Here is a 20,447-nt window from a genome sequence, read left to right on the forward strand (position 1 = left end):
TTCTCTTCTTGTCTCATCTCCAGCTATTATATCTCTTCTTTAAAGCTAACATGGATCTCCTCTTTTAATTTTGTTTCTACTATGCACATTACATCTGGCCTTTTTTCTTTCAAATAACCTCTAACCTCCAACACACTGGATAACAACCCATCTATATTAGTACAAGTCACTCTTAATTTCTTGCCTCTTCCATGACCTCCTCCTTTCTCCGAAAATACCACTTCTTTAGTCTCGTATCTAGAACCATCCAGTAGAAGTGCTTGTTCTCGATCTCCATCCTTTTCTTGTTTTTTTCTTTAGCTCTATTTCTTAGCATTTTCTCCTTCTCCCTTTCTTCCAGGTTCATATCTCTTTTTATCCATATATCCATAACCCCTTCAGTACTAGGACACAATTTTACCTTGAGTTTTAGTTACGATTAGACTATTGTATTAACATTAGGAAGGGTCTATGGAGGTCAGAAGATTAATGGCCACTGTCTTCACAATTTCAATCCCTACATAAGTTACTGAAGCTGTATAGAATCACCAAATAATAAGGAAAATAAATATGAAAACGTGTCATGGTACTGAAGAAGTTAAATTCAGTATCATCAGCCAGTTTTCCTTTTCTTAGTAAGAGAACAATGAGAGAAACTGTAAATGCCACATTAAAACTATTTTGAGGGAACTTTTATCTTATGACATTTTATCTAAACTGTATATGTTTTCCATGTTACATAATCTTTTTATGAAATTTTTGTCCTCATTAAAAGAAAGTTAAAGGAAAGGAAGTGTATATACTGGATCTCAGCATGAAAGAAAACTTTGTACAGTAAATTCTCGTTATACGGTACATGTGCGTTCCTGAAAACTTTACCGCAAATTGAAATTACCGTATACCAAACTCATTAAAACATGTAATAATAGATGTGTTCCAGCACGTCGAAAGTCACCCCTACAGATATGAAAATACATGAAAATAGTCATATAAAAAAATGTAAAGTACTGCACAAAAGAAATAAAATGTTTTTATTTACCTTTCATTTGCCACTCATTTGCCACGTATTCTATCAGGTGATGTCCCTCCCGAGGCTAAGGGACAGTAGGGATTTCAGCACTTACTCATAATATCCACAAAAAACACGCTGTAAGGATTTCACTTGTGTTCAGTGGGAAACGCGGGAAGAGACTGATTGTTGTGGCTATGCGGCGTGGTGGCGTTACGGTACGGTGTAAACAAAACACGAGCGGATACCGTATCTGTGAAAGGTTCTTACCGTAAATAGAATCGAGGATAGTAATTACCAAACACCGTAACTGTGAATTTACCAGATAATGAAGTACCGTATAAAGAGGACTTACTGTACATAAATAACAACACAGAAAGTGATGTATTTTTACCTAGTTGTGTGTGTATTTTACCTAGTTGTAGTTTTACAGGGTCTGGGCTTTATGGTTGATGTGTGAAGAAACAAATGTAAGAAGAATATTTTTTTAATCATACGTGTTTGACGATTAGGAATAATCGCTTTACAGTTTGCTCATAACTGCAGGAAAGCCATTGTGGGTTAGTATGAGTGCCATTGTTGTCATGGTTTTGTATGTTTATGGAAAATTTGCACACAATAATTTCTTCTCTGATAAGGTTTACTTAGTCTAATATTCTTTTCTTTCTTTCCTAGAGCAGCAGAAAAGGATATAATAAGAAATTATTCATGTATGCATATATTTTGTGGGATTATCTTATTTAGCTATGGTATGTAGATTGAAAAGAAAATAACATTATACTTTTCAAGCTTGTTTATTAAAATTGCCTTTGTTTGTTAATTGTGATTTTTTTTTACTACTTTAAAAAACTGAATTCTGAAAAGTATTGTTATTGAATATCTGCATTTACAGTTTACGTAAATTATTTTTTTTATTTATTTATTTATTTATTTATTTATTATTTTTTTTCAAAATATGTTTTCATGGCATTCATATCTTAAACCTTACTATTGTTATCTTTATTCTTTCAATGTCATTATTAATAGAAAACAATGTAATTGTTTCTTCTGATTATAAATTAATCTTCTTCCCAGTTCATCACCTTGTATATCGACTTAAGCATTTTTGTAATGTGATGCCAGTGTACAAAGGAGGCAATACGGTAGAACCTGTTATAGACCTGTTATAGTGATAACAGCAAGTATTATTTTGAATATTTGTGAAACATATTGAAAGATAGGGGGCTGCAATTTTCAAAGGATTTTTCTACTAAATGTTAGTTTAGATTCACAAATGATAATTTTTTTTTTTCAAGAAACATACCAGTATTGAATCTCTGTGTAACAGTAGTTAACATTCTCCAGGAAATTAATGAATAGGCAAACTGTATATTTGGATTTAAAGAAGGAATTTTATAAAGTAGTATCCTACAAAAGATTATTATCGTCATTGGAACACATAAGTGGTTTGAAAGGAAGGTTTTATATATATATATATATATATATATATATATATATATATATATATATATATATATATATATATATATATATATATATAAAGTTAGACCAAAAATCCGCATAACATACAACCACATCTGTTTTAGCAAATTTTCTGGGTTTGAATTTGCTGGGTGAGGGACCGAACGCGGTAGTTTCGTTGTAATTGGCTGGCTCCTGGAGCTGGATCCAAGATTCTTTAACAACGTCAGAGCAACCTCTTGCAGGGAAATAGCATCCATGAACGCTTGGAGGGACGGTGACAAGGTTGCTTTCAGGTTGCTCTGAGGTTGCTGGGAACACCACCTCTGGAGGTGGTGTTACTGTCTTATATCATTTATGTTCACAAAGCAACATTTCTATTAGCTTTTTACAAACCTAGCCCCAAGAAAGGATTGTTTTGTAAGGATTGTTTTGTAATGCATAAAGTGAAATCTTACATGGAATACCAAAAAATAAAGCAGAGATGAGATGAGCCACAGACGAAGCAGGAGACTCGCGGCGACTCGGCTGCTGCTTCTTCTTCTTGTGACCCTTTTAGCCTGCATGTTGTCTTTCCCCATGATATTTGTTTCCACTCCTCTATTGCCTGCTATAATGGATATCATATCTTAGTATTTATATACGCTCATGCCACGAGGATAACCTTGACTCCATGGCACTGAATGATAGTGAATTACTAATGAAATTCTGCGTTATTTCATTAGTAATTCACTATCATTCAGTGCCACGAAGTTGAGGTTATCCTCATGGCATGAGCGTATATGAATACTAAGATATGATATCCATTATAGCAGGCAATAGAGGAGTGGAAATAAATATCATGGGGAAAGACAACACGCAGGCTAAAAGGGTCACAAGAAGATGAAGAAGAGGCCGAGTCGCAGAGAGTCTCCTTCGTCTGTGGCTCATCTCATCTCTGCTTTATTTTTTGGTATTCCATGTAAGATTTCACTTTATGCATTGCAAAACAATCCTTTCTTGGGGGCAAGGTTTGTAAAAGGCTAATAGAAATGTTGTTTTGTGAACATAAATGCGAGAATGTGAGAGAATTTGTACGTAGCTCCTCTAACTTCCAATGACTCATATGACATCATAAAAGTAGTGGTACACCGGTGGCCCAATATGCTGCCAAACATATATATAATTTTTTTTCTTTTAACCCATGTGCTATGTTGGGGACCAACCCAGAACGCATCCCCCCCTATTTCCATTATTTCCTATGGAAAAATTACGTCCGCTTAATGAATTTTTGCTCTACGAACAGCTTTGACACCCCCTATCCTGTTCGTTAAGCGGAGTATTACTGTATATACAGTGGTACCTCAAGATACGAAATTAATTAGTTCCAGAGTGGCTTTCGTATCATAATTTTTTTGTATAATGAGTCGTGTTTTACATGTAAATCGCCTAATTCATTCCAAGCCCTATGAAAACACCACATTAAATTTTATAATAAGGGTAAAACCAGAATGAAATAAGAGCCAAATACATTTGAATCATTCATTATACTTAACCTAACCGTTAATACCTGTAAATGAAGTAGATAATAGAACATAATGCAACAGTAAATGAAAAATAATAATACGAAAATGATACAAATGATACAAAAATGTGGAACCCTACCTTTCGAGTGAGGCGATTTCCGAAAGCGAAAGTGGCACCAGAGGAGGAGGGCAAATGGCAGAAAATATAGAAAATGGCAGGAAACATTAACACTTAACTTTACAAAACAGGAGCAGGATCACAGTACTGAGCATGATGGGAAAGATTCTGACCAATAGGAGAGCAGGATCTTATGGCGCGAATTTGAACATTTTCTGCGCACTGGAATTTTGAGTTTTGTTTCATATCTTTCGTATGCTGAGTAATTTTTCATAACATGAAGCGAAAAAATCTTTCCATATCATTTCGTAAAATGAAGTTTTCATTTACAGAAGCTTTCATATCTCATGATACCACTGTTTATTATATATATATATATATATATATATATATATATATATATATATATATATATATATATATATATATATATATATATATATATATATATATATATATATATATATATATATATATATATATATATATATATATATATATATATATATATATATATATATATATATATATATATATATATATATATATATATATATCTGTGTGTGTATTTACCTAGTTGTATTTACCTAGTTGTAGTTTTACAGGGCCTGGGCTTTATGATCATGTGGCCCCGTCTCCATATGTACACTTATCCAATTTTTCTGTAAAACTATGCACACTCGTTGCTGACACTACTTCTTCACTCAAACTGTTCCACGTCTCAACACATCTTTGTGGGAAACTATATTTTTTAACATCTCTCAGACATCTTCCCTTTCTCAGCTTTTTACTATGCGATCTTGTGCTTCGATTGTCATATTCTTCTCTCAGGATCAGTTTCTCATTATCCACTGGGTCCATTCCGTTGATCAATTTATAAACTTGTATGTATCAGATCCCCTCTCTCCCTTCTCTGTTCCATGGTTGGTAGATCCATAGCCTTTAGTCTCTCCTCATATGTCATCCCTTTAAATTCTGGAACCATTCTTGTAGCCATTTTTTGTAGTCTCTCCAACTTCCTTATGTGTTTCTTTTTATGAGGGGTCCACACTACTCCTGCATATTCCAATCTGGGTCTTTATAGTACTTATCAATTTCTTCATCATTTCTTTGTCCATGTAATGAAATGCTACTCCAATATTCCTTAGCAAATTATATGTCTCTCTGAAAATTTTATCAATATGGCTTACCGGTTGATTGTTTTCTTCCATCGTCACTCCCAAATCCTTTTCATTTTTTACTTTCTCCAATTCTACTCCATCTCCCATCTTATAGATTCCCACGGGTCGTCTTTCACTCTTTCCCATTTCTATGACATGGCTTTTGTCCACATTGAATTCCATTTCCCACTTTTTACTCCATTCCCAGATCTTATTTAGGTCTTCCTGCAATATTTCACAATCCTCTTTTTGCTTTATAACTCTGCACAGTTTCGTATCATCCGCAAGCAGATTTATGTAGCTGTTCACTCCTTCTGGCATGTCATTTATATATATGAGGAAAAGTATTGGTGCTAATGTGGCACTCCGCTTTCCACTGCTCTCCACTTGGACTTCATATCTTTAACTACTGTCTTTATTTCTCTCCCCCTCAAATAACTTTCCATCCATCTCAATGTGCTTCCTTTTAAGCCACCCTTCTCCTCTAACTTCCACAGTAATCTTGCATGTGGCACTTTGTCAAACGCCTTTTTTAAATCCAAATAAATACAGTCAACCCATCCCTCTCTCTCTTGTACTCTATCAACTATTCTAGAGTAGAAACTCAGTAAATTAGTTACACACGACTGTCTTTTTCTATAACCAAATTGGCTATTTGATAATAATTTGTTGTCTTCAAACTCGATCCATTGTTTCTTTATTATTCTTTCACACATCTTGTATATTACACTAGTTAGTGATACTGGTCTGTAATTTAAAGGTTCTTCCTTTCTTCTGCTCTTATATGTGGGAACCACCTCAGCTCTTTTCCATTTTACTTGTACTGTTCCATTTTCTATTGAGCATTTTATGATGCTAGTTCTTCCCTACATTCTTTCAGTATTCTGCCTGAGACTTCATCCGGTCCCATTGCCTTTCCTTCATCCAATTCCTTCATTAACTCTTTTATTTCAGCTTAAAGATTTAATTAATAATTTAAAATATTCAGTTATTTCTAATACTGTTTGCTGCTGCCTACAACCTAAGTTTTTTGTTTTGACAGATTGTGTCTGGCCAAGTCCTTTACTTGACACTGCGAGTTGGGGAAACCAAGTGCCCAATCGGGATTCCCAGCCTGCAGAACTGTGTGCTAGATCATAGTGAAGATGATCATGTATGTGAAGTGGCACTTTGGGAGAGGCCATGGCTCAACAGCTCTAAAGTCATCATGGAAAAGTCCAGGTCAGGATGAGATATTGGTATTTGATGCATATTTGACAATGCAGTATAGAAGTAAGTCACTAAGGGCAGACAGTGATTGCTAACTGTTTTTGAGAGACAGAGGGACATATAATATGAAGAGAGCAAAGATTCCACTGTTATGAAGATTGAGCTTGTCTCTCTTATATCCTGTTGTATTGGTAGCCAACCATATCATTTGTACTGAATGTTGTCACAATAAGATTTAACCCAATGGCATCCAATGGCAATTATCTGCTACAGAGGCATTTTCATGTGTACATTTGTGAATTCTTCAATTTATTTTTTTATGATAATGTAATGTATCTTACATCAGTTAATTTTATGAATGCCTTAATGAATGTTAGCATCCCTCATTACCACAGTTTGAAATTTTTTTTTTGTGATCCACCTCACTGTTGTTGTTTTTGTTTTTTTGTGGGGGGAGCATAGGGGCAGATTCATTATTTTATTTTATTTCATTTTTTTCTGTTTCATATATTTATTCATAAATCAGTTTAAATAAGCAATTAAAAGTAATGTAAAATGAAACAAAAGGTGTAAAGTGTTATCTGAAGGACTGACACTTGTTTAGATCATGTTGATACAGTATGGCCTAGTTGAAGAAAGCCTGTGCTAATTTGTGTTGTACAGGAAATTAATGGGTCAGGCTTGACTACTTTACATTATTATATGTATGTAAAGGTTGCTTTCTGCTTGATGAAACAGCATTCTCATCTTTACTTTTAGCAAAAGCCACATCTCAACTAGTGATTCTTTTTTCTTTTTAATTTAGTAAGAACCTGGCATGGGTAACCAAAACTGCAATAAGAAAAAGGCTTATTGAGGTACTGGATTAACACATAGTCAAAAGCATCAGCCAAACCATAAGAATATATGTCTTGAAACCTCCCTCTTGAAACAGCTCAAGTCATAGGAAGGTGGAAATACAGAAGCATGCTGGGAGTTCAGAGTTTATCAGAGAAAGTGATGAATGATTGAGAATACTGGTTAACTTGCTTTAGAGAGATGAACAGAATAGAGGTGAGAGAATGAAAAAAGAAGCATTGTGGTGATGAGAAAGAGACAGTCAGTTATAGGAGAGTTGATAAGATGAAACGTCTTCACCTAGTCTAAAAGAGATGTATGAATTGAAGACCCCACATACACATGAAACATACTCCATATATGGATGGATAAGGTCCTGTGCAGAGGGAGTGAGAAAAACTGGTGGAGATGACTCAGAACACCTAGATTCACAGAAGCTGTTTTAGCTAGAGATGAGATGTGAAGTTTCCAGTTTAGATTATAGGTAAAGGACTGAAGATGTTCAGTATAGAAGAGGGGAACAAGTGAGTGTCAATGAAGAAGAGGGGCTAGTTGTCTGGTAGGTCAATGAATTGGTAGATGGGAGGAATTGTGTTTCTGAAGCATTGAATGATACAAGTACTAAGCTTGCTCTGCCCCAATCATAAACTTTTGAGACATCAAAAGCTGGACATTCAATAGCTTCCCTGCATGATATATTTATTTCCTGAAGAGTTGGTCATCTATGAAAAGACATAGAAAAGTGTAGGGTGGTATCTTCAGCATAGGGATGAATAAGACAAGAAGTTTTGTTTAAATCATTGATGAATAATAGGAAGAGAGTGAACGACAGGACATAATCCTGAGAACACTACTGTTAATAGATTAAGGAGAAGAGAAGTGACAACCATAGCAACAATTTTTCTCTGTTGTTTCTGAGAATAATAGATGGAACCACATCAGGGTCATTTGCCTTCCAAGGGTTTAGGCAAGTGAGGGCATGGATGGAAAACATCATTGTGAAGGATTAATAGGTAGCATGAAGTAGTCAAAGGGCAGAGGAGAGGTTAGAACATGCACTGAATCATCCAAGATTAAGTTTTTAGCAAAGGTTTGAGAGAAAAGTTCAGCTTTAGAAATAGATGAGATGGAAGTTGTACCATCAGGATGAGATAAAGGAGGGAAAGATGAAGAAGCAAGAGATGTTTTTGACTAGGTGCCTGGAGTCTTGAGTGGATTGGATCTCGAAAGATTTTGACACTTTCTTTTAATGAGAGAGTTTTGGTTAGATGGAGAACAAACTTGACATGATTTTGAACTGAAATATAAAGTGCCTTAGAAATATAAAGTGCATGAGATTCAGGTGATGGAAGGCTCAAGTACCTTTTGTGGGCCACCTAGCTATCATGTAAAGGCACAAGAACAGGCTTTGTTAAACAAAGGTTTGGAAGGTTTAGGTCAAGGAAGTGTGGAATGTACACCTCCATGCCAAACACTGTCTGTTCTGTTTTATGTTCAGCACACAGATGAGTATCTGACACAGAAGCAATAGTCTTTCTAAGGAAGATCAGCATAACATCTCCTCAGGTCCTCCTAACTAGCTGAGGCAAAATACCAGAGGCACTTCTGTCTTGTAAGATCCTAAGGAAGTGTTGGAATAATAGGATAAGATACAGATATGAGATTGTGATTGGAGGAGCCCATCAAGATCAAAGGTGCATTCTGATGGCAAACACCATGGCTTCATTCATTTCTTGTAAGTTTCTTTGCTATTCTGGCTATTTTCAGTAGTTATCTAATTGTTCTTACACTTTCGATATTTTGAAGATGCAGCATTTCTCAGCTTATATGCTTCAAATGACAGGGGAGATAATTAACATGTTATTACTGCTACAGTCAACTCTCGATTAATGCAAGTTTGAATAATACAATTTTGATTTAACAAGACGTGATATTTAAAGAGATATGATTAAATAATGTGATTTATTCAATTTAATGCTGGTTAACTCAACCTGATGAAGTCACACGCACCCACACAAATTGTAAGAGAGTTGGAAGCATCAAAAGCATGGTCTGCATTAGAAACTCCAGAGTTGGAGAGAATTTCAACAAAAAAAGATTTACAGGAAGCACTCACTTCAAAAAGGGAAGGACTGGACTTACTGGAGGCCAAGTATCCTAATGTAAACAGAAGTGTAACAGTGACATGAAAAGTGATGAATCATGTTAGATCAGAAGAAAAAAATAATCAGACAAACCAAAGTAGATAATTTTTTTCAAAAAGAATATCTTAGAAGAGGAGCCAGAGGAAAAGAGGAATGTAAATGAGGTAGAAGACAAGAGCAAGGGAGAGTGGGGTGAAGATTATGTTTGAATAACGCAATTTTGAATGATGTCTCCAGGAATGTAACCCTTGCATTAATTGAGAGTTGACTGTATATAGTTCTGTTTGCTCACTAATTTTATACATTATTTACTATAGTATAAACATTCCATATAGCCATCTGATATATTTCAAATACTAATGTAAATACTCAAGACATTTGAAAAACACAAGGACATGCCCCATGGTAAGCTGTACAGACATGCAAAAAGAAGATAAAAGAGGAATTTGGAATGTTGGAATCACCACCTGGTTAACTTATGGATTGATTGTTGTTGGTTAATTAATTAGTAGTGGTGCAGCCACAAGGGAACTTTCTTTCAACTCAGAATTTGATTCTCTATAGCTGTTCAAGACTGCCTATTATTGACTTTGCTTTATTTTGAATTTTATAGAAGACATAAGTTCAGTCATTACATAGCATCTAGATCTGCAATTATTTGCATTATGCTTTTGATTGTCAGCCCTACAGATCTGAACTAGCCCTAACCCTTCAGGGAATACTATCAAGTAAGCTAGGGTTTGCATATTTTTTTTTCTTCTTCTTTTTTTAATGTAGGAAAGAGGGCCAGCCAAGAGCAAAAAAAAGGAAAACATTAAAGAGGCCCACTTGAGTGCTGGCTCTCTACAAAGATGAAAAAGCGTCAGTCAAAGTTGGGGAGCAAATGACTTGATACCTCCCTCTTAAAAGAAGACAAGTCGTAGGAAGTTGGAAATACAGGTGCAGGGAGGGAGTTCCAGAGTTTACCAGTGAAAGGCATGAATGTTTGAGAATACTGGTTAACTCTTGTGTTAGAGAGTTGGATAGAATAGGGATGAGAGGAAGAAGAAAGCTTTGTGCAGCGAGGCCACAGGAGCAGGGGAGGCATGCAGTTAGCAAGATCAGTAGAACAGTTAGCATGAAAAAAGCGATAAAAGATAGAAAGAGATGCAACATTTTGGCGGTGAGGAAGAGGCTGAAGACAGTTAGTCAGAGGAGGGAAGTTGATAAGACGAAAAGCTTTTGATTCCACCTTATCTAGTAAAACTGTGTGACTGGAACCCCCGCAAACATCTGAAGAATACTCCATACAGGGGCGGATAAGGCCCTTATACAGAGTAAGCAGTGGGAGGGTAAGAAAAACTGGCAGAAATGCTGCAGAATGCCTAACCTCATAGAAGGTGTTTTAGCAACAGATGAGATGTTAAGTTTCCAGTTAAGATTATGAGTAAAGGACAGACCGAGGATATTCAGTGTGGAAGAGGGAGACAGTTGAGTGTCATTGAAGAAGAGGGGATAGTTGTCTGGAAGGTTGTGTTGAGTTGATAGATGGAGGAATTGAGTTTTTGAGGCATTGAAAACTACAAGATTTGGTATGCTTCTCCTCCATTATCTCAAAGATTCTTTTATTTGTATCATTATTCTCTTCTTTTGAATAAGATTTCAAAGCATCTTATTGCTTTCTTCTTTCTTCCCAAGGAAGGCAAGCCTATGATATACTATCTACAACTTTATTGAAAATACTGAAAGGTTTGTGTGAAAGTGCAGAAAACAAAAGCAAAATTTAGGGGGAGGAGTGAAGAAATTACTTGTTGTAACTGGCTTAATTGCTTTCCAAAAATTCCACATACATATCAAAATTTTACATATTAACTTCTATAAAATGTAATTCATATTTTTGTGGAGCTACGTTACTAATAGATCAAAGAAATGCTTCCTCAAAGTTATAATGTATTACTGCTTCTACTGGCATACTGCATGTTATAAATAACAGTGAAATATTAATTTGCTTCTGAGGTAATCTAAACTTTCTTAAGGTGGTGCAGTGTCTTTTCCTCTGCTGTGCACTGAGGAGGATTACAGTGAGAAACTTTCCTCTCTCATGATGCTGTTTTCTTTCCAATGATCTATCTAGGGTGTAGTTAACACTATTACCAGCATTTCTTTGTGACTAGTGACCAGATTCACAACCATTCATTTTTGTTTATGATTCATGGATGCAGATCTCTCCTTTTTGTGCCATGTTGACATTGCTCCAACACACACACACACACACACACACACACACACACAGTAAAAAAGCAGGAAGAGGAAAATAAAGGGATTACGCAGAGGGAAATGGTAAAGGCACTAAAGGAAAATGAGTATGTGGTGAGAGATTTCGCTGAAAAGAAAAAATGTGTGATCATAATAGGATTGCGGGAGGAAACTAACAGGAACTGGCAGGACAGGAGGGATAAGGAAAATGACAAGATTAAGTCTTTACTGAACAAGATCTCTGTGGAAGAAGAGGACCTATATGCTGAGGTAGAAGAAAGTGTGAGATTGGGAGCTTTTGAGGAAGGCAAGAATAGACCATTAAAATTGAAATTAAAGTCTCAGGTGGCAGCGGAGGCCTTGTTGAGGAGGGCTTGGAAACTTAAGGACTCTGAGGAAACCAAAACAATTTACATAAGAAGAAATATGTCACAAGATGAGAAAATGAAGATGAAGGAGCTAGTATCTGAAGTGAAGGAGAGGAATGACGAAAGAACAGAGGAGGAAAAGACCAATTTTTTTTGGAGGATGAGAAATGGGAGGCTAAAGAAGTGGTGGATAAAACAGACGGAATAGGCATTACATGGAAGAACGAGACTAGGAATGGAATAAAAGTGACTTACACGAACATAGATGGATTTCTGTCTAAGAGGCTAGAATGTATGGATTACCTAAGAAATAACGAACCGGACATAATGTGTGTAGTGGAAACAAAGCTAAGGCACGAAATAAAGCTAGACTGGTTTGTTGTAAAACACTACAAAGTATGGAGAAATGATAGAAAAATAAAGGAGGTGGTGGTATAATGGTTCTTACTAAGGAAGATCTGATAGTGAAGGAGGTGAACTATAGTAAGAGAAATGAGGAAGTGATAAGTATGCTTATAACAGATGGCAAGAGGGACATTAATATTATAACAGTATACATACCACCCAGAACCAGTGCTTGGGAATATGAACAGTACCAAATGGTGATGAGAAATACTCTAGACAGAGTGAAGCAAGAACTCAACAGAAAGGATAGAGTGATGATATTTGGAGACTTTAATTGCAAAGAAATAGTGTGGGAAGACTACGAAGTCGTGAAAGGTGGTGAGTGGGCAGAAGAATTGTTAAAGGTAGCAACAAATAACTTGATGGCACAGTGGGTGAGATCACCAACAAGGTGCAGGGGACAGGATGTTGCAGGAAGGTTGGATTTGGTATTTACCAGGGGCATATCTCTAAAAGAGGAAATTGAACATGAAAGTCCCTTGGGGAAAAGCGATCATGATGTCCTAAGCTTTGAGCTGGATACAGAATTAAGCATGAATAAGATTGTGGAACGCAGGGAGGAAAAATTGAATTATACTAGGGGAAATTATAACCATATAAGGGAGTTCTTTAATGAAATTGACTGGTCCGTGGTATACCAGGAAAGAGATATGCAATTCAAGTACGATAAAGTTATGGATTTGTATAACTCTGCTGTGAAAAAGTTTGTGCCATATTACAGGAAGGGGACTTTAAATAATAAACAGTGGTTTAATAGAAATTGTGAAGAAGCAAAAAAGAACAAAGAAAAGGCATGGAAGAAACTTAAGAAAAGCAGTGATGTATTATCAAGGGAAGGCTACAGAACAGCAAGGAATAGATATGTTGAAGTAAGGAGAACAGCACAGAAGGAATATGAACAGAGGGTGGTGGAAAACTGTGATAGTGACCCAAAATGTTTTACAAATTCATAAATGGAAAACTAAATAAAAGGGAGGCAATAGAAAAGGTAAAAACGGGAAGAAGTATATGAAGATGCTGGAGAGATAGCTGAAATTTTGAACGACAACTTTTGCAAAGTGTTTACAAAGGAGGAGCATTTTATGGGAGGAAGGCCTACGGAAATAAAGCAAATGCAGGACATCATGGTTACTAAGGAAGATGTAAGGAAAATTATAAGCAATCTGGATATTAATAAATCAATGGGGCCTGATGGCATATCTGGGAGGTTGCTAAAAGAATGTAAGGATCAATTGTTGAACCCCATATTTGATATTGTGGAAACCTCCATACGAACAGGATTAGTCCCGAAAGAGTGGAAAAGAGCTGACATTGTGCCTATATATAAGAATGGTAGTAGAATGGAACCGCTAAATTATAGACCAGTATCGTTGACTAGTATATTGTGCAAGGTATGTGAAGAAGTAATTAAAGCTAAGTGGAGTGAGTATCTAGAAAGTGAAAACATTCTGAGTGAAAGGCAGTTTGGTTTCAGAAAAGGAAGATCGTGTATATCCAATTTATTATGTTTTTATTCAAGAGTGACTGACATACTACAACATAGAGAGGGATGGGTGGATGCTATCTACCTGGACTTGAGAAAGGCCTTTGATAAAGTACCACACAATAGACTGATGTGGAAACTAAAGATGACTGGAGGAGTAAATGATAAACTAGCAAAATGGATGGAAAATTACTTAATGGGAAGAGAAATGAGAACAGTGGTGAGAGGAAAGAAGTCCGAGTGGAAGAAGGTAACCAGTGGAGTTCCACAAGGGTCAGTGCTGGGTCCCATCATGTTTTTGATTTATGTTAATGATATGCCAGTAGGAATTGACAGTTACATGAACATGTTTGCGGACGATACTAAAATTATGAGGAGAGTAAAGAATGTGGAAGATTGTAACAAGTTACAGGAAGATCTTGATAAAATATATGAGTGGAGTAAAGAGTGGCAGATGGAATTTAATATAGACAAGACCCATGTTATGAAAATGGGAAGAAGTAGATACAGACCAAACTGGGATTACAGGCTGGGTGATGAGAAAATTAAAGAGACCAATGAGGAGAAAGACTTAGGAGTAACCGTGCAAAACACTTTGTCACCGGAGAAACACATTAACAAGATTTTTTGGAAAACATACAACATGCTTCAAAATATTGGCCTTGCATTCCACTACCTAGATGAAGGAATGATGAAGAAGATATTATGTACCTTAATAAGACCCCAGTTAGAATATGCAGCATGTGTCTGGTCACCCATATGAAGAAAAATGTGAAGAAGGTAGAAAGGGTACAGAGGCTGGCAACAAGGATGGTACCAGGACTCAGGGAGTTAGACTATGAGGAAAGACTGAGGAAGCTGGGCCTGACCACATTAGAAGAGAGAAGAACAAGAGGAGACATGATAACTATGTATAAATTGGTGAACAAGATTGACATACTGGATAGAGAGTTGATAAAGGTGACCACAAGTAATTATCTCCGAGGACTTGGAAAAAAGCTAATAAAGGACATCTGTCTAAATGAAGTGAGAAAATACAGTTTCCCCCATCGTAGCATTGATAAGTGGAATAAACTGAGCAGTCATGTCGTTGACGCAGTGTGTGTCAATCAGATGAAAGAGAGATATGACAGGAATGGACAAGGAGACAGGACACAGAGAGCTTAGCTCGGGCCCTGTAATACACAAATAGGAAAATACACACACACACACACACACACACACACACACACACACATATATAAGAATGGTAATAGAATGGAACTGCTAAATTATAGACCAGTATCGTTGACTAGTATATTGTGAAAGGTATGTGAAGAAGTAATTAAAGCTAAGTGGAGTGAGTATCTAGAAAGTAAAAACATTCTGAGCGAAAGACAGTTTGGTTTCAGAAAAGGAAGATCGTGCGTATCCAATTTATTATGTTTTTATTCAAGAGTGACTGACATATTACAACATAGAGAGGGATGGGTGGATGCTATCTACCTGGACTTGAGAAAGGCCTTTGATAAAGTACCACACAATAGACTGATGTGGAAACTAAAGAAGATTGGAGGAGTAAATGATAAACTAGCAAAATGGATGGAAAACTACTTAATGGGAAGAGAAATGAGAACAGTGGTGAGAGGAAGGAAGTCCGAGTGGAAGAAGGTAACCAGTGGAGTTCCACAAGGGTCAGTGCTTGGTCCCATCATGTTTTTGATTTATGTTAATGATATACCAGTAGGAATTGACAGTTACATGAACATGTTTGCGGACGATACTAAAATTATGAGGAGAGTAAGGAATGTGGAAGATTGTAACAAGTTACAGGAAGATCTTGATAAGATATATGAGTGGAGTAAGGAGTGGCAGATGGAATTTAATATAGACAAGACCCATGTTATGAAAATGGGAAGAAGTAGATACAGACCAAACTGGGATTACAGGCTGGGTGATGAGAAAATTAAAGAGACCAATGAGGAGAAAGACTTAGGAGTAACTGTGCAAAACACTTTGTCACCGGAGAAACACATTAACAAGATTTTTTTGAAAACATATAACATGCTTCAAAATATTGGCCTTGCATTCCACTACCTAGATGAAGGAATGATGAAGAAGATATTACGTACCTTAATAAGACCCCAGTTAGAATATGCAGCTTGTGTCTGGTCACCGCATATGGAGAAAAATGTAAAGAAGGGTACAGAGGCTGGCAACAAAGATGGTACCAGGACTCAGGGAGTTAGACTATGAGAAAAGACTGAGGAAGTTGAGGCTGACCACATTAGAAGAGAGAAGAACAAGAGGAGACATGATAACTATGTATAAATTGGTGAACAAGATTGACATACTCGACAGAGTTGATAAAGGTGACCACAAGTAATCAGCTCTGAGGACATGGAAAAAAGCTAACAAAAGACATCTGTCTAAATGACGTGAGAAAATACAGTTTCCCGCATCGTAGCATTGATAAGTGGAATAAACTGAGCAGTCATGCCGTTGATGCGGTGTGTGTCAATCAGATGAAAGAGAGATATGACAGGAATGGACAAGGAGACAGGACACAGAGAGCTTAGCTCGGGCCCTGTAATACACAAATAGGTAAATACAAATAGGTAAAACACACACACACACACACACACACACACACACACACACACACACACACTGGTTTAACGATAGATGTGAAAAGGCTAGAACAAGAAAAGAGGATGCATGGAAGAGGTGGAGAAGGAAAAGACGGATTAAGCAGTGGGAAAGTTACAAAAGAGCAAGAAATGAATATGTGTTGATTAGAAGAGAAGAAAGAAAGAAACAAGAAAAGGATATAATTGATAAATGTAAAGACCAACCAAGGCTTTTTTACAGACATGTGAACAACAACATCAAAATAGAGAAAGTATTGAAAGTTTAGAAGTAAATGGAGTATGCAGTGAAGATCCCAGGAAATGGCAGAGGCTATGAATGGATGCTTTGAAGGTATTCACAAAGGAGACTGTTTTTGACAAACCACTGGTAATGGAACAGAAAGGGATTATGAAGGAGTTTCAAGTAACTGTGGAGGAGATCAAGAATATGATGGGAGTTTAGAAGTGAGAAAAGCTGTGGGACCTGATGGGGTATCAGGATGGATTTTAAGAGAATGCAGGAGCAACTGGCAGAAAAAGTTTGTGAAGTAATTGATGCCTCATTAAGGGAAGGTGTAGTGCCCCAAGACTGGAAAAGAGCTAACATTGTCCCAATCTATAAATCAGGTAACAAGAGAGACCCATTGAACTATAGACCAGTGTCACTTACAAGTGTGGTAGCTAAGATGTGTGAGAGGGTGGTGAAGAATAGATGGACAGACTTCTTGGAGAAAAATGACATACTTTGTGAGTGTCAATTTGGTTTTAGAAAAGGGCGTTCATGCACGACAAACCTGATATGTTACTATTCGAGGGTGATAGATGTAATACAGGAAAGAGATGGTTGGGCTGATGGAATATATCTGGATTTAAAAAGGCCTTTGATAAGGTACCACAGAGACTGATCTGGAAACTTGAAATGGTTGGAGGAGTGCATGGCAGTTTACTAAAATGGATGGAAGACTTTTGGTAGGAAGAGAAATGAGAACAATAATTAAGGACAGACCATCAGAATGGGGCTTGGTGGAGAGTGGAGTTCCACAGGGATCAGTGTTGGCACCAGTAATGTTTGCGGTCTACATAAATGACATGGTGGATGGGGTGTCCAGTTATGTGAGCCTATTTGCAGACGATGCAAAATTGTTAAGAAAAGTGAGATGTGACAAAGATTGCGAACTACTCCAGGAAGACTTGGACAGAATATGGAAATGGAGCTGTACATGGCAAATGGAGTTCAACACGACAAAATGCAAGAAAATAGAGTTTGGCAAGAGTGAAAGAAGAATCAGGAGTATGTACAAGATAGGAAATGAAGACATAAAACCAGTCATGAAGAAAAGACCTTGGGGTGACAATTACCAATGACCTATCGCCAGAGAGACATATAAACAAAATAATTGAGAAGTATTGAACTTATTGAGGAACATAAGAGTGGCGTTCGATATTTAGATGAAGAAATGATGAAGAAAATAATTACTGCAATGATAAGACCGAGGCTTGAATATGCAACAATACAGTGGGCTCGAACTTAAAGAAACACATAAGGAAACTAGAGAAAGTACAGAGGGCTGCAACAAAAATGGTGCCTGACTTAAGAGATTTGACTTATGAAGACAGACTGAAAAGAATGCAACTTCCGACCCTGGAAAACAGAAGAGAAAGGGGAGACCTGATAGCAATATACAGAGTGATGATTGGCATGGAAAAATGGATAGGGAAGATCTGTGTATGTGGAATGAAAGAATGTCGAGAGGGCATGGGAAAAACTAAAATGGCCACTTATAGGAGAGATGTGAAAAAATATAGCTTCCCTCATAGAAGGGTAGAAGCATGGAATAGTTTAGACGTGGAAGTGGTCAACGCAAGGAATATTCATGATTTTAAGAAAAAGCTGGACATTAATAGATATGGAGACGGGACAACACGAGCATAGCTCTTTTCCCGTATGTTACAATTAGGTAAATTAGGTAAATACACACACACACACACACACACACACACACACACACACACACACACACACACACACACACACACACACACACACACACACACACACACACACATGAAATCAGTCAAAGACCTACTAAAGAATCTAAATGACAAAGATAGGCAGAACTTAGAAGAGGAAGTAGAAGAAATAAACAGAATGGGACCATATCAAGAAGGAAAAACGAGATCAATTAAAATAATACTAAAATCACAAGCAGCAACAGAAGAAATATTATATAAAACAACAAAACTTAGAGAAACAGAAGACTGCAAGGATATCTATATAAAGAAAAATAGAAATGAGGAAGAAAGGAAGAGATACAATGAACTGGCAGCAGCAGTAAGGGAAAAATATAATGGAAGGTCAGAAGAAGAAAAAAAGGCATTGTTTTGGAGAATTCTAGGAGACAGGATAAGGAAATGGTATATAAATGAGAAGGAAGAGAAAAAAGTGGAACAAGTTTAACTAAAAATGATAAAGGCAAGAGACTAAAAATGATGTATACGAACATAGACGGGGTTTTATCAAGTAAATTAGAATTAAGAGATTACATAAAGAAAGAAAATCTGGATATTGTATGCCTGGCTGAAACAAAATTGAATGAGGCAATCAAAATAAACTTGGATAATAGGTATAATGTATGGAGAAGAGACAGAGGGGGTAAAGGAGGAGGAGGAGTCATGATAATGTTAAGGAAGGAGATAGTGATAAACCAAGTGGAATGTGGGGAAGGAAAAGCAGAAGTACTGTATATTAAGATGCATATTAATAAAAAAGAGTTAACTATCATTGGAACATATGTGCCACCAAAAACAAATTCATGGACCAATCAAGAATATAAAGACGTGATTGATGACACAATAAGGAGTCTAACGAGAATCGTTAAAGAAAGGAGAAAAGTGATATTAGTAGGAGATTTCAACTGTAAAAAAGTGGACTGGGAAAATTATGAAAGTGGTATGGGGGAAGAAGCCTGGGGAGAAAGATTCCTGAACCTAATGATAGATAATATGATGGACCAAAAAGTAAAAGAAAACACAAGTTTCAGAGGAAATGACAAACCGGCGAGATTGGACCTGGTTTTTACAAGGGGTATACAAATGAATGATGATATAAGATATAAGTGCCCATTGGGAAAGAGTGACCATGTAATATTAGAAATGGATATAGAAGAGGGAAAAGAAGGTAGAGACGAATCATACAAAGGAGACCAATTAAATTACAGAAAGGCTGATATTGAGAACCTCAAGAACTATTTCAAATACGCTAACTGGGAGGAGATGGAAAACTCTGAGAGGGTGCAAGAAAAATATAACTTATTTTTGGAAATATACAAAACAGGAGTCAGGGAATATGTCCTGAAATATAGACCTAAAGAAGAAGGAAAGAAAGTTTGGTTTAATGCAAGGTGTGCTAGGGCAAAGGAGAAAAGAGATGGAGCATGGAAAAGGTGGAGGAAAAATAGAAATGCAGGAAATAAGGAAAACTTCAAGACAGTGAGAAATGAATATGTTAAAGTGAAGAAGGAAGAGGAAAGGAACTATGAAAAGGATATTGTTGAAAAATGCAAGGAACAACCTAAATTGCTCTAAAGATTCATCAGTGGGAAAATAAGGCAAAAAGAAACAATAGAAAGGTTAAAAGGAGAAAATGGGATGGTGGAAGACCCAAAAAGTATTGCAGAACTGTTAAATAGTAAATTTCAGGAGGTCTTTACTAAGGAATTCAAATTTGAAAGACCACAGGGTAATAGAGAGACTGTCCATATGAAAGAGATTAAAGAAACCAAGCTTGAAATAAGAGTTGATGACGGAATTAGATGAGAAGGCAATGGGACCGGATGAAGTCTCAGGCAGAATATTAAAAGAATGTAGAGAAGAACTAGCAAGTCCTATATACAACATCATAAAATGCTCAATAGAAAATGGAACA

At 36.5% G+C, this 20,447-nt stretch overlaps 1 protein-coding gene across 2 annotated transcripts in view; it reads left to right on the top strand.

Annotated features, from left to right (window-relative positions):
* The window catches only part of LOC123520220, an 83,915-nt gene that overhangs the window by 20,674 nt on the left and 42,794 nt on the right, over positions 1–20,447 (top strand). For both annotated transcript variants that reach the window (XM_045282310.1, XM_045282311.1), the window contains exon 2: positions 6,275–6,453. In XM_045282310.1, the coding sequence (XP_045138245.1) occupies positions 6,275–6,453 (179 nt within the window). The remainder of the gene's footprint in view (positions 1–6,274; positions 6,454–20,447) is intronic.

This window comes from Portunus trituberculatus, chromosome 46 (genome assembly GCF_017591435.1).
Source record: "Portunus trituberculatus isolate SZX2019 chromosome 46, ASM1759143v1, whole genome shotgun sequence".
Classification (NCBI taxonomy): domain Eukaryota; kingdom Metazoa; phylum Arthropoda; class Malacostraca; order Decapoda; family Portunidae; genus Portunus; species Portunus trituberculatus.